The sequence below is a fragment of the Arvicanthis niloticus genome, chromosome 6, assembly GCF_011762505.2.
Source record: "Arvicanthis niloticus isolate mArvNil1 chromosome 6, mArvNil1.pat.X, whole genome shotgun sequence".
In the NCBI taxonomy this organism is placed as follows: Eukaryota; Metazoa; Chordata; class Mammalia; order Rodentia; family Muridae; genus Arvicanthis; species Arvicanthis niloticus.
Genome location: NC_047663.1, coordinates 13880360 through 13901288, shown reverse-complemented (window position 1 = coordinate 13901288; position 20929 = coordinate 13880360). Strand labels below are relative to the sequence as shown.

At 38.9% G+C, this 20929-nt stretch overlaps 1 protein-coding gene across 3 annotated transcripts in view; it reads left to right on the top strand.

Annotated features, from left to right (window-relative positions):
* Positions 1-20929, top strand: part of Cep112 (centrosomal protein 112) — a 407052-nt gene that overhangs the window by 124677 nt on the left and 261446 nt on the right. For all 3 annotated transcript variants that reach the window (XM_034505950.2, XM_076935566.1, XM_076935567.1), the window contains exon 18: positions 17403-17538. In XM_034505950.2, coding sequence (XP_034361841.2) covers positions 17403-17538 — 136 coding nt within the window. The remainder of the gene's footprint in view (positions 1-17402; positions 17539-20929) is intronic.

Sequence of the window (20929 nt, the reverse complement as noted above, 5' to 3'; positions counted from 1 at the left end):
TAAGTAGAGATTGTTGTTCTTCCTATGGGGTTGATCTCCCCTTCAGCTCCTTCAACCCTTCCCCTAATTCAACCATTGAAGTCCCAAATTCATTTCAATAGTTGGATATAAGTAAGTATCTGCTTCTGTCTCAGTCAGCTGCTGGTAGGACCTCTCAGGGAACAGCCATGCCAGGCTCCCATCTGTAAGCACATCATAGCATCAGTAATAGTGTCAGGCTTGGTGCCCTCCCATGAGATGGATCTCCTTTCCTTTAGTCTCTTCTCCATTTTTGTTCCTGCAGTTCTTTTAGACAGGAACAGTTCTCAATCAGAAGTTTTGATTGTTGTTTAGTAACCCTGTCCTTCCTCTTGAGGCCCTGTCTGTGTACTGAAGGTGAGTGAGATAACTCAGACCCAAAAGGACACATGAGTCCTGTACTCACTGATTAGTGGATATTAGCCAAAAAATACAGAATACCCAGGACACAACCCATAGACGATAAGAAGTGTAACAAGTAGAAAGGCCCAAGTGAGGATGTTTCAATTCCATTTAGAAGGGGGAAGGAAGTAATACTGAGAGTCAGAAGGAGGGAGGGTCCTAGGAGGGAGAGGGGGAAAGGGGAACAGGACTAGGTATGGGGGTGGACAGGAGAGTAGCCCAGAGGTCCAAGAGAATGAATGAAGATAAGCAGCATCAGGAGTGGGGGATGGAGGGACCCTCTAGTAAGTACCACAGACCCAGGAGGTGACACCACTTGTTCAGCTAAAGGCTCGATGGGGGTGACCTTAGATGAAGTGCCCAACAGTGGGGGAAGGAATTCAGGGTGTATCTTTAATAAAGTATTTGAAAAATATTACTTAAGTGTCTTTTCTCTTCATTGTTTGCCATGGAAAGTCTGATATCACCTTTTCCTAGCTACTCTTTAACCCTTTTGCTTTCTTTAGAGAAATTGGATTATCATGTAACTTCTTGTATTTTCTTGTATATTGCCTACATTTGTAGCTCTTGAATTTGTAGGTTTGTAAATCTTGCTAAGTTAAAACATATTTTGCTATTATTTCTAAAAAAATATGTATGTCCTTATGTCTTTTCTTTCTTTTGCATACTCTAAATATAGACATGAAGTTGCTGACAGTTTTCATGAGTTCTCTGACTTTCCCTTCCTGTGCCTCAGCTCAGATTCCACTGCTACACCCACACCCTTGGTCTTTTCCTTAGTGCTGCAGAACCTGTCTTTAATCCTAGGCACTGTGCTTCTCACTGCGTGTGCAGTCTCATCTCTGGAAGTGCAGATGGCACAGTAATTCTTAGCTTTAGCACAGACTGCTTTTTGTCTCCATGCCTCCCCCCAGCCTGGCTGCTGTTTGTTCCTCAAGTTGACCTGTCTTTCCATCTACACTTGTTCAGCTCATGGGCCTGTATTAGAGAATGTTGACCATTTTTTCGTTTCCTCAGTCTTGTTCATCTGTTAGTTAACTTTATTGCCAGTTTCTTGTGTGCTAATTCTATGATGTTCTGTTTTTATTTATATTTGTATTCATTCATTAAATCAACTTAAATAATTATAATTAATCTATATATTCATTAAGCCCATGGTAGCTTATGTTTATTCTTTTTATTAATCCAATGCATTTCCCCTGAAAGCTAGTAACTGGATGGGATGTGACTAGTTCAGAAATGCTTTTCCAATGTTGAGCATTGTGCCTGGTATTAATTAGATGAGTAATCAGTATGTTAATGAGAGGCTAATTAACAAATACCAAATGGCTTCAGATTAACTACTGAATTTATCATTCTACCATGTACTTTGTCAAATTTGGAAAATAAATTTTCTTTTTTTTCATCTTTATTTTTTTATTGAATATTTTATTTACATTTCAGATTTCATCCCCTTTCCCCATTTCCCCTCCCTAGAAGACCCCTATCCCATCCCCAATTCTCCTTTTTGCTTTTATACAATTTTTTAAAAAGTTAATCAAAGGCTTTATAAGTTTGGTAATGCTCAATAACAAGATGCCCATACAATCAGAAGTGAAACCCAATACCCAACCTAGATATATCAACTATCTTTGTCAGAGACACACGAACATCCACCTCCATATTCCCCACCAACTCTCTCGTCACATAGCTCCTCCTCTCCTTCTCTTCCTCCTCTCCTTACTCCTCCTCTTCCTCTCCTTACTCCTCCTACCTTAGCTCCTCCTACATATCACCCTTCCTGTTAAAATAAAACTTGTCTCTTAAAATACAATTGGAGCATAACTATACCAATTTGTGTCAGTAAGGTACAAGATAGACCTAATACCCAGTCTATCATTTTGTTGACTAACCAGAACCTCTGTCATCTCTCCTAACTAAAAGACTTAGTTCTGAACCTGGCTTTTTTTCTTGGCTTTAGAATGAATGTCAGCTGAAAACCATCCTCTCAAATTTTTTCTCTCAAAGTAAATAGCCTGGATTGGCTATGAGACTATAAGTCTTCAACCCTGTCCGAAATCCAGAATGACTGAGTTAACTGAAATTATGGGAAGCACAAAGCATAGCTTCTAAAACTTAGACAATTTATAGAAACCGCTGAACACCTGAACAGTCCCTATACTACAAAACATTGGAACATCTAGTCTTCAGCCTTCTGGCTCAGGATCATCTGACAGACCTAGTGATGCAGAATTATTAAGAGCTGATTACTCTGTCTTGGCAGATATAACCAGGTGACTATTCCACAAATGTGTCCTTTTCTGGACAGTAATTTGTCTGTAGATGAAAAGAGGCAATTCTTGTCTAGTGGCTGTCTCACCACAACTGGAGTAACTCCAAAGATGCTCAATTTCTTCTTAGAATCCAAGACAGGAAGCTGTCAGGAGCAGACAGGTCTCTAATCAAAATAAACATTAATACAGAAATGTTTGTAACGTCAATTCTGTGGACTTCTGACGTTTTGAAAACCAACTATCCATGTATCCATGTAAGGCAATCTGGACTGTTGTCTGTTAACTCCTCTCAGCTATTTCTAAATAAAATATAGAAAACAGCCTAACAATAAACTCAAAGCCATGAATTTGCTATAGGCCCTCAACTCACAGGCTAACCATCTCAAATCAGTTAAAAAATTTAAAGAAGGACTGGGTCTAAGCCTTGTATTTCTAAATGTGTTATATAGGCACAGTGCCTATGAGAGTAACAATATTCATCTCACTTTTATATCAATAAGAAGCTCGTACCAATGGAAACCTTAAATTTGAAATCAGAGTAAATTTTGTACCATTTAAGAAATAACTTCATCTTAATAACAATTATACATATTTCTACGAGTAGATTATGGCTACGCAATAAAGCCTAGCATCCTCCCTGTTCCAACAAAACCACTACTTTTCCCTAGAAAGACAACCCAGTATTAACCACCTCAGTCCCCAAGCCCAGGGAATGGGACGCCGACTCTTCATTAACTTCTTTAAGCTGATTATGGGCGTTGAGATATTAGAAGAGGAGCAGGGGGAAGAGTAAATTGATAAGCCTCCAACTCTATATCTTCACTGCATTCAGCTGAAATTCCAGGACATCAGAGGTTCAAGTAGGTCTGCTTAGCTTGCTTGATGAGTAGATACACCAAGGCTGTGTATTCTGCAATATCCAATTTTAGTATTAAGATAATTTTTTGTTTGAATTCTGGAATCTAGTCTTCTGGCAGCCTGCCTCTGTCATGTCTAATCCATATAATTCTGGGAGTTTCTATGAGGGTGTGCTCCCACCATCCTCCCATTCCTGCCTCCCTGCTCTCGAATTCCCCATCACTAGGGAATCCAAACTTTCAGGTACCAAGACCCTCCACTTCCACTGATGCCTAACTCCTTACCCCATCCCCCCTCCTCCAATGCTTCCACCATCACTAATAACCCAGTTATAGTTCTGTGGCTATCTTCTTTTGGATTTGTTGGAAGGGGATTACATTCTTGCTCTTTCTAGGGTATAATTTTTCTCCTTGTGTTGGAGCGTTCCCACTATTATCTTTTGTAGTGCTGGGTTTGTGGAAAGATATTGTGTAAATTTGGTTTTGTCATGGAATATTTTGGTTTCTCCACCTATGGTAATTGAGAGTTTTGCTGGGTATAGTAGCCTGGGTTGGCATTTGTGTTCTCTTAGGGTCTGTATGACATCTGTCCAGCATCTTCTAGCTTTTATAGTATCTGGTGAGAAGTCTGGTGTAATTCTGATAGGTCTGCCTTTATATGTTACTTGGCCTTTTTCCCTTACTGCATTTAATATTCTTTCTTTGTTTCGTGCATGTGGTGTTTTGATTATTATGTGACGGGAGGTATTTCTTTTCTGGTCTAGTGTATTTGGTGTTCTGTAGACTTCTTGTATGTTTATGGGCATTTCTTTTTTTTAGGTTAGGGAAGTTTTCTTCTATAATTTTGTTGAAGTTATTTATTGGCCCTTTAAGTTGGGAATCTTTACTCTCATCTATATCTATTATCCTTAAGTTTGGTCTTCTCATTGTCTCTTGTATTTCCGGGATATTTTGTGTTAATAACTTTTTGCATTTTTCGTTTTCTTTGACAGTTGTGTCAATATTTTCTATGGTACCTTCTGCACCTGAGATTCTCTCTTCTATTTCTTGTATTCTGTTGGTGATGTTTGCGTCTATGACTCCTGGTTTCTTTCCTAGGTTTTCTATCTCCAGGGTAGTCTCCCTTTGTGATTTTTTTTATTATTATTATTTCTACTTTCATTTTTATGTCCTGGATGGTTTTGTTCAATTCCTTCACCTGTTTGGTTATGTTCTCTTGTAATTCTTTAAGGGATTTTTGTGTTTCCTTTTTAAGGGTGTCTACCTGTTTACCTGTGTTCTCCTCAAATTCTTTGAGAGTGTAGTTTATGACTTTCTTAAAGTCCTCTATCATCATCATTAGAAGTGATTTTAGATCTGACTCTTGCTTTCCTGGTGATATGGGGAATTCAGGACTTTCTAGTGTGGGAGAACTAGGTTCTGATGATGCCATGTACCCTGGGTTGCTGATGCTTATATTCTTGTGCTTGCTTTTCGCCATCTGGATCTCCTTAGTGCTACCTGCCCTGTCTCTGACTGGAGCCTGCCTTTTCTATTATCTTGGTTGTGTCAGAACTGTGTAGGGTGGATGTTGCTACTGGGGTTAGAGCTGAGGCCCTATATCTGCTCAGTATTCAGACCCAGACTGGAAGGTACCAGTGCTCTAGGCCAGAAGTGAATTCCTGGGTCCTAGTTACTCTCTGTTTGGGGCAGATGTTTCTGGGTCCTAGTTACTCTCTGTTTGGGGCAGGTGTTGTTGTCTCCTTACCTAAGATACTGCCTGGGTTAGAGCTCCTGGGAGCCCTCTTCCTTTGGGTTCTGTGAGATTGGGTGCATAGCTGCTTCCCAGGATCTGCTGAGTGCTCAAGCCCAGACCTGAAGGAACCAGTGCTCTGGGCCAGGAGTGAATTCCTGGGTCCTAGTGGGTCCTAGTTACTCTCTGTTTGGGGCGGGTCTTGCTGTCTTCTTACCTAAGATACTGTCTGGGTTAGAGCTCCTGGGAGCCCCTCCTCCTCTGGGTTCTGAGAGATTGGGTGCAGGGCTGCCTCCCAGGATCTGCTGAGTGCTCAGGGCCAGACTGGAAGGAACTGGAAAAAAATTTCTGTTTCCTTTTATTTATATGTTAAAATAACAACTTTATAGCTATTGAAATTTACTGAAATAGTATGTGGACTGCCCTAACCTGTAATGAACATAGTAGGCCATCTCTAAATGTTTGCCATTTGGTTACACTATTAGTGTTATAGGTTGTAGACATACCATTCATTAAAAGTACTAGGTAATATCTGTTATCACAAGGAAATCATTTTTACATCACTCAAAAATCATCCTTAATAAGCTGTCCCTCACATGATAAATATTGCATTTGTATTTGATAAATAAGGAGAAAATATGCCTACTTAAATTTGATCTGTTTGTGCATAGTGATGAACATAAGTGAGAATATTTTCCAGCTACTTTGAAATATTCAAGTGCCCAGGGACAAGGCATGGATGATGTTTTTGAAGGGAATAAATATTTCAGCTCCACATTTCAGCCTTTTTTCTTCATTCCTTTGATCTGGCTTTGGTTTGCTTGTCATTCTGCTTGAATGACTTCACACTGTCTTTCTGCTTTCCCTGGTAACAAGAAATGGCTCTGTGCCTATTCCATAAGATTTAGCCTTGACCACTTTACAGGAAAAACATATATTTCCTTATTTACTGACATAATACTCTCTAAAATTAATTGTATCAGTTGAAATGCTGGTAAGCTCTATATAGACAACGTGTGATTTCAATGGAAGTTTTAATTAGAAGCTTTTGAAGTATAGGAAACAGAAAAAGGAATGGTTAGATTTGGAGTTTGATTTGAAGTTTAAAGATTAAAATTTTAAAGAATTGTTTCTTCATTGTATATGAGTTATTTTACTCTTAAACATCATTTCTTGCGATTTTAAGTTGTAGCGTGAAAATACTAATTGATTTTTTTTATCTCCAGAGTAAGAGTTTTTGCTTTATGTATGTATTTATTTATATCCATATTATGGGCATGTTTATTTGGCATAAACTATTATAAAAATACTAAATGGTATAAGCCTTCTTTTTTATTTTATTTTTTATTACACACGTCAGGTCTTTTGAAATTACTTTCTTTGGTGGGTATGTACTCTGTGTGTGTGTGTGTGTATGTGTACATGTGGGTATGTATACTTAATGCATGTTGGAGGCTGGCTGTTACTGAGTTTTGCTCTATTACTGTACATCTTATTTTTGAGACAAAGTCTCCTCTTGAATATGAAGCTCACTGATTGGTTGGACTGATTAGTGAACTCCATGGGTTCTCCTGTTTTCTATCCCTTCAGGCCACTTGCTCTGGACTTAAAGATGCACACCACTGCACCTGGCTTTTATGTAGATGCTACACTCCAAACTCAGGATGTCACGCTGTGGGGCAAGCACTGTACCATGGGAGGTAGCCCCTCACCTCACTTTCTGAGATTAGTTTCTATGGAGACTCTCATTGCCTCTTTGTATCATTTACATTCCTGTAGCAAGCATGCTCCTGTATAAACTGTAGCATATAAAATGTTGCAGTGTAGTTTGATTTTCTTCTTTATTCTTTCATCTTTTCCTGAGTCTGGCTGATGTTTTTCCAAGATGAGAGTCATTTCTTCTACTTATTTTATGGGATTTTTTGGTAATATTTAATTAGTAGATCTCAGAATTTGTCACCAGGAGCCTTATCTCAGCTCCTAGACAACAGCTGAAGACCAGGAGATTCATGACAAATCCACTTGTTTGGAATCTAAATTAAAATCCATTTGACTTGAAGGGATTTATGAATGTCTTCATTGAAAATCCATAGCCTATTTATAACTAGCATGTTCTTTAATATTAGAGTTTGACCTTGGGAACAGGGTTTCTGAGACTGTTAAATTCATGTCAGAAGAAAATTTTATAGAAGTCTTTTATGTTGTTGACTGCTTTTTTGACCATTTTGATCTCCTGAAGTCTGAGTTCATAATTAAAGTGACTTCACTATCAGAACTGAGATGATTTGAGCAAATGCATCTTAGTCTAAGGTGTTTGGCTTTACTAATAGTCTGGAAATCCTGGGTTTTATTAACTCAGACTTGCTCATGTTTTATTTATGTAGTGCCTTTTAGAGAAAGAATTCTGTTAGGGAATTTTTTTAACCTGATAATATTTAGATGTCAAGTCACTGAAAATCCACAAATTAAATATTCATAGAAATAAAATTGAATTTATTCATATTTTCTTTGCCTGATTTAACTGTAAAAATTTTTATACCTAATTCATCTTTTGTTCCACATAGTATCTTAAAGAAGTTTTAAGAATATTATGTTAAATACTTTTGATATTTTGGCCACATTTTGTCTGATAATTGCAAACTATTTTTTTATTCTTGCTGTGACAAATCCCTACAAACAGTGTCTTAAAGTAGTTTCGAGTTATTCTTTGCTGTTCTAGAAGTCAACACTTCACTATGAGACTTGAGGAGGTAAAGACAAGGTCTTATAGAGCCTTGATCTTGAAGCGAGCTTTTCTGGAGGCTTGTGTTACTTAGCCTCTGACCTTGAACACACAGATTGTGTTAACTCTACAGGTCAGTTGGGACAGTATTGTTAGCTTGTCAATAGTAAAACCAATACTGATGTTCATTTTATTAGGCATTCCTTTCTGACACCCAAAGAATATCAAGTGTGGTATATCTGTAGCATTCAGCATGTTTTAGAGGATTTAGCAGATCCAGTGTGGATTGAAGTCTCATGAAGAAGAGGATAAGGTAGTAATTTTTTAATCATGCTAAGTGAATGGTATGGCATTTTTGACTGACTCAGTCTAATTAATTTCAGTTCTGATTGGCAGCCAAGAAGGTAGGTGATATTGCCTCTTGAAAAGCTTATGCTCCAAGCCCAGATGGAAAGGAGTGGAGAATTTGAGCTGTTTTTTAGGTTTGTTTGAAGTGTTTTTGTTTTGTTTTGTTTTTCTTGGAGTTTCCAGTGGAGATGCCAAGCTGGCAGCAAATGAAGTATACTGTAATGTGAAGCCTTATGTAATGTGAAGCCTTATAAACATGTGTTGGACCACAGCCATGGTTATCAAAAGTGCTCCTACAGAAATGTGCCAAAAGATTTTCAAATTAGGGTTGGCCTGCACATACAAACGTTAGCTTGTAAAGCTCAAGAAATACCAAATTGTAGTCCATTAGTCCCTGCATTTTATTGCCCTTTCTGAAATAATCATTCACTTCAGAGCATCCTTTAATCTGAGCTGAGTTGTAGCTGGATAAGAATGCAGCTTCTTTTTTCTTTGTCCTTTATGTACTTAGATGAGGAAAATTTCATAAATAAATCACAGCTTAAAAGCACATTTTCTTTCCACCTTTTTATCTTCATGGAAACCCAGCTTTAAGGCATTTGAGTAATGCATTAATCCTCAGCTGCACAAGTCCACCACGGGAAGAATAATCTTGAAAGTCACTTTTTTTCCTGTTTTGCTTCTTGTATCCCAGACTATTTGGGGTCATTGTTGAAAGAGGCAACATTCTTATGACCTCAAGGAACAGGCCTTTGCCTGTGAAGGCTTAAAGTTTTACTTCTATTTCAGTAACTTCTGTAAGTTTAATGGGGCTCGTTAAAAAGTATCTTTTGTTTGAATTAAGATAAAGACAATCTACACTAAGACATAAAGGTCTTGAGTGAGTGGAGATGAGTGTATGTGCCATACTGAGCAGCCACACTAATGTGCCTGGGACAGTTAGCACTCCTGGCTGGTGAGACAGCCTGGGGAGGGTTGGGAACTAGCCTGATGTCTAACAGTTTCCTGTGCTGACCAGGTTCTTAAAGCTTATTTAAAATTTTTGATTGTGTTTGTCTGTGTATGTGTGGAGGGGGTATGTGGACATGAATGCAGGTGCCCACAGAGGCCAGATGTGTTAGATCCTTCTGGAGCTGGAGTCCCTTGTCCTTGATATTTCATATTTTTAAAAACTTCTAGTTGTCAATCCAGATAGAAATTGTGAATTGAGAACATAGTTTAACACAGAGAGTTTATTTGAACATTTTAAATTCTCTATAGAATATATTGATGATGCCTAAAATTCATGATTTTATTTGCTGAACCAAGTTGTAAATGGAACTGACCTTGGTAGGCAAGAATGACAAAATGTGAAGAAAAGATTTATCTTATTAAATTTAAAACATTTAAATACCTTGTGTGAATTATTAAACACAAAATAAAGATAATTTTCCAAATGTGCATTTCAGCTTTAGGCTGTATTTTTTGTTGCTTAGTTAATTAATTAATTTACTTTATATCCCAAGCAGAGTTTCCCCTCTATCCTCTCCTCACAGTCATTCTCCTACACCTCCCTTTAATCCAACCCCTTCTCTTTAGAAAAGGGAACGCTTCCCAGGGCTATCAAACAGTTGACATCCAGTTGGAGTAAGACTAGGACTTTCTTCTCCTCTGAAGCTAGATGAGGCAGTCTAGTCTGAGGAAAGGGTCCCAAAGCAGGCGACAGAGAGAAGGACCCTACTCCCCAGTTAGAAGTCCCACATGGAGACCATGCTGCACAACTCTTACATATATGCAGAGGGCCTAGGTCAGTCTCATTCATGGTCTTTGGTTGGTGGTACAGTCTCTAGGGTTTTTTTTTGTGTGTGTGTGGTGTCCTTGACTCCTCTGGCTCCTGCAATCCTTCCTCCCAGTCTTCTGCAGGATTCCACAAGCTTCACCTAATGTTCAGCTGTGAGTCTCTGTATCTTTTTCCTCTCTGGTGTTGGTTATTCTAGGCTCCTGTCTGCAAGTATAGCAGAATATCATTAACAGTGTCAGGGGTGGGCTCTCTCTTACATAGCATGGGTCTCAAACAGGACCAGTCATTGGTTGGCCATTTTCTCAATTTCTGCTCCATCTTTACCCCTGAACACCTTTTAGGCAGGACAAATTGTAGGTTGAAGATTTTGTGTCTAGTTTGGTGTCCTGATCCCGCCATTGGAAGTCTTGCCTGGTCACAGGAGATGGCCAGTTCAAACTTTGTATCTCTCTTTACTAGGAGGCTTAGCAGGGTTCCCCTCATAGATTCCTGGGAATTTCCATTGCCCTAGGTTTTCTAGCTCATCCCAGAGATGCCCCCACCCCACGACTCCTGATTTCAGTTGGTCTTTTCCAGTACTCTCTCCCTCCATCCTTCCCTTACCTTATCTTTCCTACTCCTATCCCCATCTGCTCTCCCATCCAGTCCCCTTCTCCACCCACAATGGCTATTCTATTTACCTTTCTTAGTGAGATTCATATGACCCCTTGAGTCCTCCTTGTTGCTTAGCTTCTCTGGGTCTGTAGATTGTAGGGTGGCTATCCTTTACTTTACAGTAACATCCACTTATAAGTGCAGTGTGGTAGATACAGATCTATTTACATTGTTCTACATACAGACATCCAGTTAGTCCAGCACGATTTGTTGAAGATGCTTTATTTTTTCCACTGAATAATTTTGGCTTCTTTATCAAGAATCAAGTGTTCTTAGTTATGTAGAATTTTGGAGATATATAGAGAGCTTGCCGGATATGTGTTCAGGGACTTTGGGAAGAATTCTACTAGGTCTTCCGATGTATCTTACTTGTTCTTTTTCCCTTGCAGTTTTCAATATTCTTTTTTTTGTTCTGTATGTTTAGTGTTTTATGGTCCATCTATGTGATATTCTGTATGCTCCTTCTATCTTTATAGCCATCTCTCTCTCTTTTTTTTTTTACAAATTCTTTTTTTTATTAAATATTTTATTTACACTTCAGATGCCATCCCCCTTCCCCATTCCCCCCCTTAGAAAACCCCTATCCCCTGCCCCCTTTTTCTTTTTGCACATATACATTTTTTTTAAATGTTAATCATAGGGTTTATAAGTTTGGTATTGCTCGATCAGAGGTGTATATATCTACCCAACCTAGATATATCAACTATCTTTGACTGGTGGAGATACATGAACATCTGCCTCCCTGTCTCCCCCCTCTTTCTCTCTTTCATCACCTAGCTTCTCCTCTCCTTCGTCTCCTCCTCTTCTTACTCCTTTTCTTCCTCTCAGTACTCCTCCCACCTAAGCTCCTCCTACATATCACCCTCCCTGTTAAAATGAAACTTCTCTCTCAAAATACAATTAGAGCATAATTATGCCAATTTGTACCCGTGAGGTACAAGATAGTCCTCATACCCAGTCCAACATTTTGTTGACTAACCAGAACCTCTGTCATCTATCCTAACTAAAACACTTAGTTCTGAACCTGGCTTTTTCCTTGGCTTTAGGATGAATGTCAGCTGACAACCATCCACTCAAATCTTTTCTCTCAAGGTAAATAGCCAGAATTGGCTATGAGGCTATAAGTTTTCAACCCCGTCAGAAATCCAGAATGACTGAGCTAACTATAATTGTGGGAAGCACAAAGTATAGCTTCTAAAACTTAGCCAATTTATAGACCTCTGAACACCTGGACACACCCTCTACTACATAACGTTGGAGCATCTGTTCTTCTGCCTTCTGGCCCAGGATCATCTGACAGACCTTAGTGATGCAGAATTATTAAGGGCTGATTACTCTGTCTAGGCAGATATAATCAGTTGACTATTCTGCGAGTGTGTCCTTTTCTGGACAGTAATTTGTCTGTAGAAGGACAGAGGCACTTCTTGTCTAGTGGCTGTCTCACCACAACTGGAGTAACTCCAAAGATGCTCAATTTCTTCTTAGAATTCAATATATGAAGCTTTCAGGAGCAGACAGGTCTCTAATCAAAATGAACATTAATACAGAAATGTTTGTCATGTCAATTCTGTGGGTTTCTGATGTTTTGAAAACCAACTATCCATGTAAGGTAATCTGGACTGTTGCCTGTTAACTCCACTCAGCTATTTCTAAATAAAACATAGAAAACACCCTAACAATAAACTCCAACCCATGAATTTGCTGTAGTCCCTTAACTCACAGGCTGACCATCTCAAATCAGTTAAAAAAAGTTAAAGAAGGACTGGGTCTAAGCCTTGTATTCCTAAGTGTGTTATATTGGTACAATGCCTATGAGGGTAACAATATTCATCTCACTCTTATATCACTAAGAAGCTCATGCCAATGAAAACTTTAAAATTTGTAATCAAAGTAAATTGGTGCCGTTTAAGAATTTATATCTTCATCTTGATACTAATTATACAGATTTCTACTAATAGGTTATGGCTATGCAATAAACCCTATTTAATCCTCTCTATTCCGACAAAACCACTACTTTTCCCTAGAAAGACAGCCCAACATTTACCACCTTAGTCCCCAAGCCCAGGGAATAGGGACGCTGACTCTTCATTAGTTTCTTCAAGCTGACTATGGGCATTGAGATATTAGAAGAGGAGTGGGGGGAAGAGCAAATTGATAAGCCTCTGATGCTGTCTTCACTGTCTCCAGATGGAATTCCCGGACCTCAGAGGTTTGAGCAGGTCTGCCCAGCTTGCTTGTTGAGTAGATACACCAAGGCTGATCATTCTGCAATATACAATTCTCAAAACAAATTTTAGTATCAAGATAGTTTTTTTTTTTTTTTTAAAGAGGGCTGACATTTTATTAAGGATGTTGGTTCTAACCTGCTTTTCTTTTTTTCCCCCTCTTTTATTGGATATTATATTTACATTTCAAATTTTATCCCCTTACCACCTTCCCCCCACCTCCCAGGAACCCCTTATCCCATCCCCCCTCCTCCTGCTTCTATGAGGATGTTTACTCATCTACCCCCCCAACCCCCCTCCCCACCCTCAGATTACCCACACACACACTCAGTGCTCAGCCTTCAAGGTACCATTGACCTCATCTCCCACCTATGCCCAACAAGGCCATCCTCCCCTACATGTACAGCTGGAGTCATGTGGCTCTCCATATGTGCTCCTAGGCTGGTGGTTTAGACCCTGGGGAGCTCTGGCTGGTTGGTATTGTTGCTGTCCTCATGAGGCCACCAACCCTTTAGGCCATCTCTCTCTTTAGGTGAGGAAAATTTTCTATGATTTTGTTGAAAATATTTTCTAGGCCTTTGAGCTGACTTTCATCTCCTTCCTCTATTCCTATTATTCTTAGACTTGGTCTTTTTATACTGTTCCAGATTTCTTGGATATTTTGTGTCAGGAAGTTTTTAGATTTAACATTTTCGTGGACTTATGTATCAATTTCTTTTATCATTATATGTGTCTTATACTCTCTCACATCTTTTGTATTCTGTTGGTGATGCTTGCGTCTGTAGTTCCTGTTCACTTACCTAGGTTTTCCGTCTCCAGGATTTACTTCCTTTGTGCTTTCTTCATTGAGTCTCTTCTGATATTCAGTCATTGAACAGTTTTATTTATTTCCTTTATCTGTTTTATAGTATTTTCCTGTATCTCTTTAAAGGATTTCTTCATGTCCCCTTTAAAGAAAGACCTCTGTCATCTTCATAAGATTGGACTTATGGTCATTTTCTTGTGCTTCAGCTGTGTTGGAATATTTAAGGCTTGTAGTAGAAAAGCTGGGTTCTGGTGGTGTCATGTTTCCCTGGCTGTTGTTGATTATGTTCTTACTCTGGCCTCTAGTTTCCTGGGTTTTGGTTGTGTTACAGATTTATGTGCTGATATCTGAGTTTATCTTTGTTAGATGGGTGGGTTATTTATTTATTTATTTATTTATTTATTTATTTATTTATTTATTTTGCTATTTTCCCCCTTGGTTTCTGTTTCCTCTTAGGTCTTCTGGCCGTAGTAGCCTGAGGTTCTGATAACCGGGAAGTCTTCAGTCTCATAGTATGTCTCTGCTGGGTTATTTGTGGCCTGCATGACCTCTGGGTTTTAGGTGCCAAAGTTGCCTCTGGCATCACTAGAACCCGTATGGTTTCAGGGAAACAGAGGATTTCTTCCAAACTTAAAAGTTAGAATATGGAGCTCAGGTGATGGGTTGCAGTTTGGGTATGCTTTAAGGGTAGTTGCCAGGCATACTCCATTTTGTGTAGTCTTACCTGGGGTCCCTGGTGCTGGCATGGCCTATAGGAAAGCAGGCAGAGTTGAAGAATGGAAAATGGAGCCCAGGGTATGGAGTGTAGTTTATGGCTGTTGGGTGTGCCTTAAGGGAAGTTGGTGGGCATAGGCCATAGAGTGGGATCTTAGCTGGGGTTTTTGGTGCCAGCCTAGGTTGTATATTTTTATAAAATCATTAGTAGATTTTTGGGGGGCTAATTAAATGGTACATAATTTTAAACTATATGGTTTTAATATTTGATATTTTCAAACATTGTCTAGTACTGTTTTTTTTACCATGTATAGACTGATCAAACATAGATAAGGCTTTGATGAATTTTCATCTGAATCATTTTTCAAATGTTTTTAATTTAAAGAATTACATAAACTAGTCACTGTAATCTCTGAGCAATGGATAAATAGCCCTTCCCCTGTCTAACCCAACATTGTAATGGGGTCACCAGGTAGCAACTATAACTGCTTTTCTATTTGAGCCTGCTTCCAAAAACAAACAAACAAACAACAGTAAAAACCACAAATACCCACTTGCTGTCACTCAGGATCTTTTTATCAGAGAACATCCATTTTTCTGTTGAAGTTTACATTGTGGTGGCTGACAGTTTTGTGACTTTACAGTGTTCTACATGCAGTTTCACTATGCAAATATTTTAGCAGTCAGTTTATTCAGTATATATAACAAAGTTGTATATATAGCTCAAGGCTTTCTGATTCTTAGGCATAGTACTATAGAAAGTATAGGTACTCCAGTCTGAATTAAACTTCCTATAGCCATCATAGTGCTTGGTCTTTTATATAAAATGATGTCTCAACATCAGTCTTCTACATGATATGTTATTAATCACTATTATCTAAGAGCTTATAATGTTAAGTGGAAAAAAATTACTAATGTTGGCATCTTGCAATTTAGAACTCCTACCTTGAAGATATTTGTTTTAAAATATGTTAAAAATGTAGACAAAAAGATTGTTTTCTTCTAGTAAATATGAACAAGTTGGTGTTGATGGGATGGCTCAGTTGGTAAAGTGCTTGCTTGCTGGGTAGGCATAAGGACAGGAGGTTGGTCCATAGAAAGCTGAGTTAGGTCCTCATACTTCTAATCCCAGCCCTAGGAAGACAGAGCTTCTCAGCCTCTTGGGCAAGCCAGCCCAGCCTGCTTGATGAGGTTCAGAGCAGTGCGAGACTGTCTCCAAACAGAAGCGGATGGTGTCTGTACATCAGAGGTTGTGCTTTGCATCCACATGCATATGCAGCACAAGCATTGCATCTGCAGATGCAGTGCACTAGAACATGTGCTCATGTGTGTAGGCGCATACACATATACACACAGACTAAAATGACACCTGAAAGAAAAGTTTTCACAGATCTACAAGTTTGTATCCTGTTGCTGTAAAGTGCAGGAACTGTGAGTAGCATCTGGTCTTCAGCCTGGTTAGAATGACTTTGTTCCCGTGCTTGGTATCACATGCCTTCATGCCTTGGAACAGCCTTAAACCCTATAGGGCATACAAATGGTGGCTATCATTATAAAAGAGAGGAGAAGGGCGTCCAGTGGAAGACATTGGTTTGCCATGGGTGTATAGTGCAGTGATTACTATTGGTGTAGAGAGATGCCGAGGAGGATTTGAAGAGATAAACAGACATAAATTGTCCTTCATGAAAGTGAAGATTTAAAGTATGTTCACTCAGCCCGTATGCAAAGAGTTCCTTCAGTACACATATACCATGAGTTAAATTGATTAATTGATTTAATTGATTCTCATGAGTTAAATTGCTCCATCTCCCAGCATTCATCGTTGCTACAGTTAGTGCTAGTCAGTGGTGTGTGTGTGTGTGTGTGTGTGTGTGTGTGTGTGTGAGAGAGAGAGAGAGAGAGAGAGAGAGAGAGAGAGAGAGAGAGAACTTACCAGTAGGGAAGATGAGCTTAGTTAATCAGGAAAGCAGCTAGGTGACTATAAATTAATGACTTCCTTTTTTTATGTCAACATGGGGAGAGGTCTTCTGCTTTGTGGTTCCTTTTTGATTGCATGCTTTCAGTATGATGTGTGAATAAACAGGAAGCACCTTTTTAGCCACTGTATCGTGGTGTTGTCTTGACCATCTTTAGGGCAAATACTGATAGTGTATGTCTTCCAGCCTGATGTCATTTATTTCTAAAACTGTCATTTATTTCTAAAACTGCACTAAAGTCCACACAACACTTGCTTAAAGAGGAATCTGTAGTTATTATCACTGTTCGATTCCATATCATACTTATTATTCGAAAGGAAACCACATATCCATTAAGTAACCAATCTCCTGTCTCATATTCCTTGACTCCAGCCACAACAAATTTGTATTCTGAATATAATTTTCAGTTCTCAATTCTTTTACATAAATGGGATCACTTGTGATTCATTTTCATAACTGACTTTACAGATTAAAATATACCTAATTAGTAAATATGAGTAATACCCCACTACATAGATAAGCCATGTTTTATATATTCACCACAGATGGAGAAACCTAGTTTTGTATGATTTGCTTTTAGGGGTATCCTAGAATGTAGTTTTGCCTTCATCAAAAGACATTGTATGGTTTTGTTCTTTCTCCCAGATAGATTGCTCAGTTGTCAGCTTCTGAAAGAGAAGTTTCAGAAAATGCAACCTGAATTTTGTTCAAGAGAGAGCTAATTAGTTTAATAAAAGTAGGTTTTATTAAAACCTAGTTCTTTTTAATTTTTAAAAAATAACGTAAAGTTTTTTGAAATTAAAATATAATTACACCATTTGCCCGTTCCTTTTCCTCCCTCCAGTGCCTTCTTCATCCTTTTCTTCTATAACTCTGAAGCTTTATGAACTTTGTAGGGAGAAGGAGGAGCAGCTCAGCAGAGTGACTGAAGTTCAGAGGTTGCAAGCCCAGCAGGCAGATGCTGCCCTGGAGGAGTTTAAGCGGCAGGTAGAAGTGAACTCTGAGAAGGTCTATGGTGAGATGAAAGAGCAGGTAAGATACGCACTCATCTCCAGAAGCAGTTCACTTTTTAAAAAGCTTTGTTGGTGCTAGAGAGGTGGCTCAGCAGTTAAAAGCTCATACTGGCTTCACAGAGGACCAAAGCTCTGTTCCCACCATGCACTTTGCGCCTGTCTCCATGAGGATTATTGTAGATGCTGGCACACAGGCTCACATGAGGATGTGTGATTAAATATGTAAATAAGGACTGGGCATAGTTATGAGTTCCAGGACTGCCATCAACATAGCAGGTTCCAGGACAGCCAGCACTATATAGTGTAACCCCCATCTCAAGAAAAAGGAAGCTCTGTCAAAAGTGATAATACAGCTAGGTCAGAGATTAAGAATGCAAAGGGATCTGAACCTGTGATTCACCTTTGAAGCCAGAATGGTCACTTAAGAGTCCTGAAGTTCATCTCAAAGTGTGGTAGTGGCAACAGTGTTAACAACTATGTAATTGTATACATGTATGAAATATTCAAAGGTTAATTTTTTTGTTTATTTTTGTTTTTCAAGATAGGGTTTCTCTGTGTAGCTTTGGCTGTCCTGGAATTCACGCTGTGAACAAGGCTGGCCTCGAACTTACAGAGAACTGTCTGCCTCTGCCTCCCAAGTGCTAGGGTTAAAGGCATGTGCCACCACTGCCCAACAAAGAATAAATTTTTAAAAGAAAAGATTATGTAAGTAAAAGCTCTTATCTGTTATTCTCATTTGATTTGTTATAGTTAATAGTATATATTTGTATTTTTATGTTTAATTAGTATATTTTAATGGTAAATATATTTTACCATTTGAAAATGATCACATTTTAATTATTAGCTCCTTGTAGTAAGTATATTTAGATTACTGTCTGTCATTATTAGGGTTTCTGTTGCTGTGGTGAAACACTGTGACCAAAAGCAACTTGGAGGAAAGGATTTATTTTGCTTACATATTTTTATCATAATTTACTGTCAAAAGCAGTGAGGGCAGGAATTCAAACAGGTCAGGAACCTGGAGGCAGGAACTGATGCAGAAGCTGTGGAGGGGTGCTGCTTACCAGACTTGCTCCTCATGGCTTGCTTAGTCTACTGTTTTATAACAGCAAGGACCACCTGCCCATGAACGGTCCCACCCACAATGCGTTGGGCCCTCACCCATCTATTACTAACTAAGAAAATGCCCCCCCCCAGACTTGTCTACACCCCATTCTTATTGGGGCATTTTTCAACTGAGGTTCCCTCTTAGAGAATGATTCTGGCTCCTGTCAAGTTGACATAAAAGTTAGGCTGCACAGTTGCTAAAGCAGCAGGTTGTTGTAATGCTGTGTTCCACTTCACCTGCAGGTGTCTCCCTTAGGAACACCAAGCACATGTGAGTGTTAGAAATAGCCCTGAAGAAAACCTATAGGCTTTATTTTGAAACTGTTAATTTTGATGTGATGTTCTCAGTTCTGATTTCCACTAATGCTGATTCGGGAGTGTGTTTTGGAGGACTCCATTTTTCTGTTTTGAACTTGTTCTCTAGATAAATCTGGGTTTCTTTGGGAACTTTGTGCTAGGTAGCAGAGACTTCCCATTCCTGCTGTATGGATGTGGATTTCATTTCCTTTTCCATAGGATGTATATATGGTCCAGATATTTCACGGAACTGATAGATTCTCTGATAGACTTAAAATGAAAGGAATAAAGAAATTATCAAAAAAGAAAGCTTGAGGCAAGAATATGTAATGTGCTATGTAATATATCATGGGTAACTAAGAAGACATAAGACAGAAATGGTCAGATAATGGAATCTCAGAGAACATTTTAGAACCAACAAACAGAATCTGCATTCAGTCCTCACAGTGTAAAGGCACAACTCTGAAAATGACCTATATTAGATTTCAGAAAAAGTTAAAAGAACAGGATCTTTACAGGGGAGATTTTGTGTGTGTGTGTGTGTGTGTGTGTGTGTGTGTATGAAAAAGAATTGAACTTCTAAGATAAAATAAACATTCTATAACTTTCTATGCATTATGATACTAGTAAAGGAATTAGAATGATAGTAGTGTTTCACAGTTTGAGAAGGAAAAAAATTACAATTTAATTTAATCAATAGCCAAGGAGTTTTTCACTCACTAGATAACAGAAAAGCTGCACACACACACACACACACACACACACACACACACCCCTTACTTCTTTTCTTTTCTTTAAAAATATTACTTGAAGACATTTATCTAGAGATGAAGCACAAGCTTCCCACACATAGGGTACCATCATATAAAAGGTGAGGCAAAGAGCCATCAAAGTAGAAATGAATTTAAATGATGTTAAAAATCTTATTATAAAGAAAAATATGAAGTGAACAGAATTCCCAAGAGAAAATGTGTTGGTGTGTGTGTGTGTGTGTGTGTGTACTTGAAAAGGCTGGGAAATGACTCAGTTTGTGCAGTGCTTGCCACACAAGTATGAGGCCCTACATTGGACCCCTGACAACCATGTAGAAACCATGAGGGGTCACACATTTCTATGCTTCCAGTCCAGGGGCCAGATGTGGGGAGGAGACAGAGGTAGTAAATCTCTGGAGCTTGCTGGCCAGCCAAGCTAGTTGAATTGGTGAGCTCTAGATTCAGTGAGAGACCCTGTCTCAAAAAGTAAAGTGGAGGTAGGGCTTGAGAGATGTCTTGACCATTAAAAGCATTAGGACCTGGTTCAATTCCCATCTCCCACACTGCAGCTCACAATCAATTCTAATTCCAGTTCTAGATAATCCAATGCCCTCTTCTGGCCCCAGAGGACACTGTACATAAGTGGTGTATAGACATAAATGCAGGTAAAATATCCACATACATACAATAAGATAAAAACTTTAGGTGGGAAGTGACTGAGAAAGATACCTGATCTCATTTGTCTATTCTCCACTTGCTTGTGCACACACCCACTCATGCACACAATACAGGTGGATGTGAACACATACAGTCCTTCCACTAACAAATTAAAATGAAATCTCCACATTAAACTGACAAAGTTAATAGATAGGTTCATAGGATTAGGAGAAATAGTGTACTGGTCCAACACTGGGTAGCCTGGTTGAGACTGTGGGAGTTTCGGTATTAGCATAGCAGTGGTGAAGAGATTGGTGGATGTTGAGAAGAGCAAAGTATATAAGGCTCTTTGTCACTAATGTGAAACTCATAAGATTCTTAAACCAAGGAAACATGGCTTACAGTAATCTGGAAACCTGAAATCTGGTAGAGTGGTACATAGCTTTAAACCCATCGCTCTGGAGGCAGAGGCAGGTGAATCTCTGTGACACTGAGGCCAGCTTAGTCTCCACAGTGAGTTCCAGAGCATCCAGGCTTACATAGAGAGACTGACAGAAAAAGAGAGGGGAGTAGGGGGAAGGGATGGAGGGGAAGGAA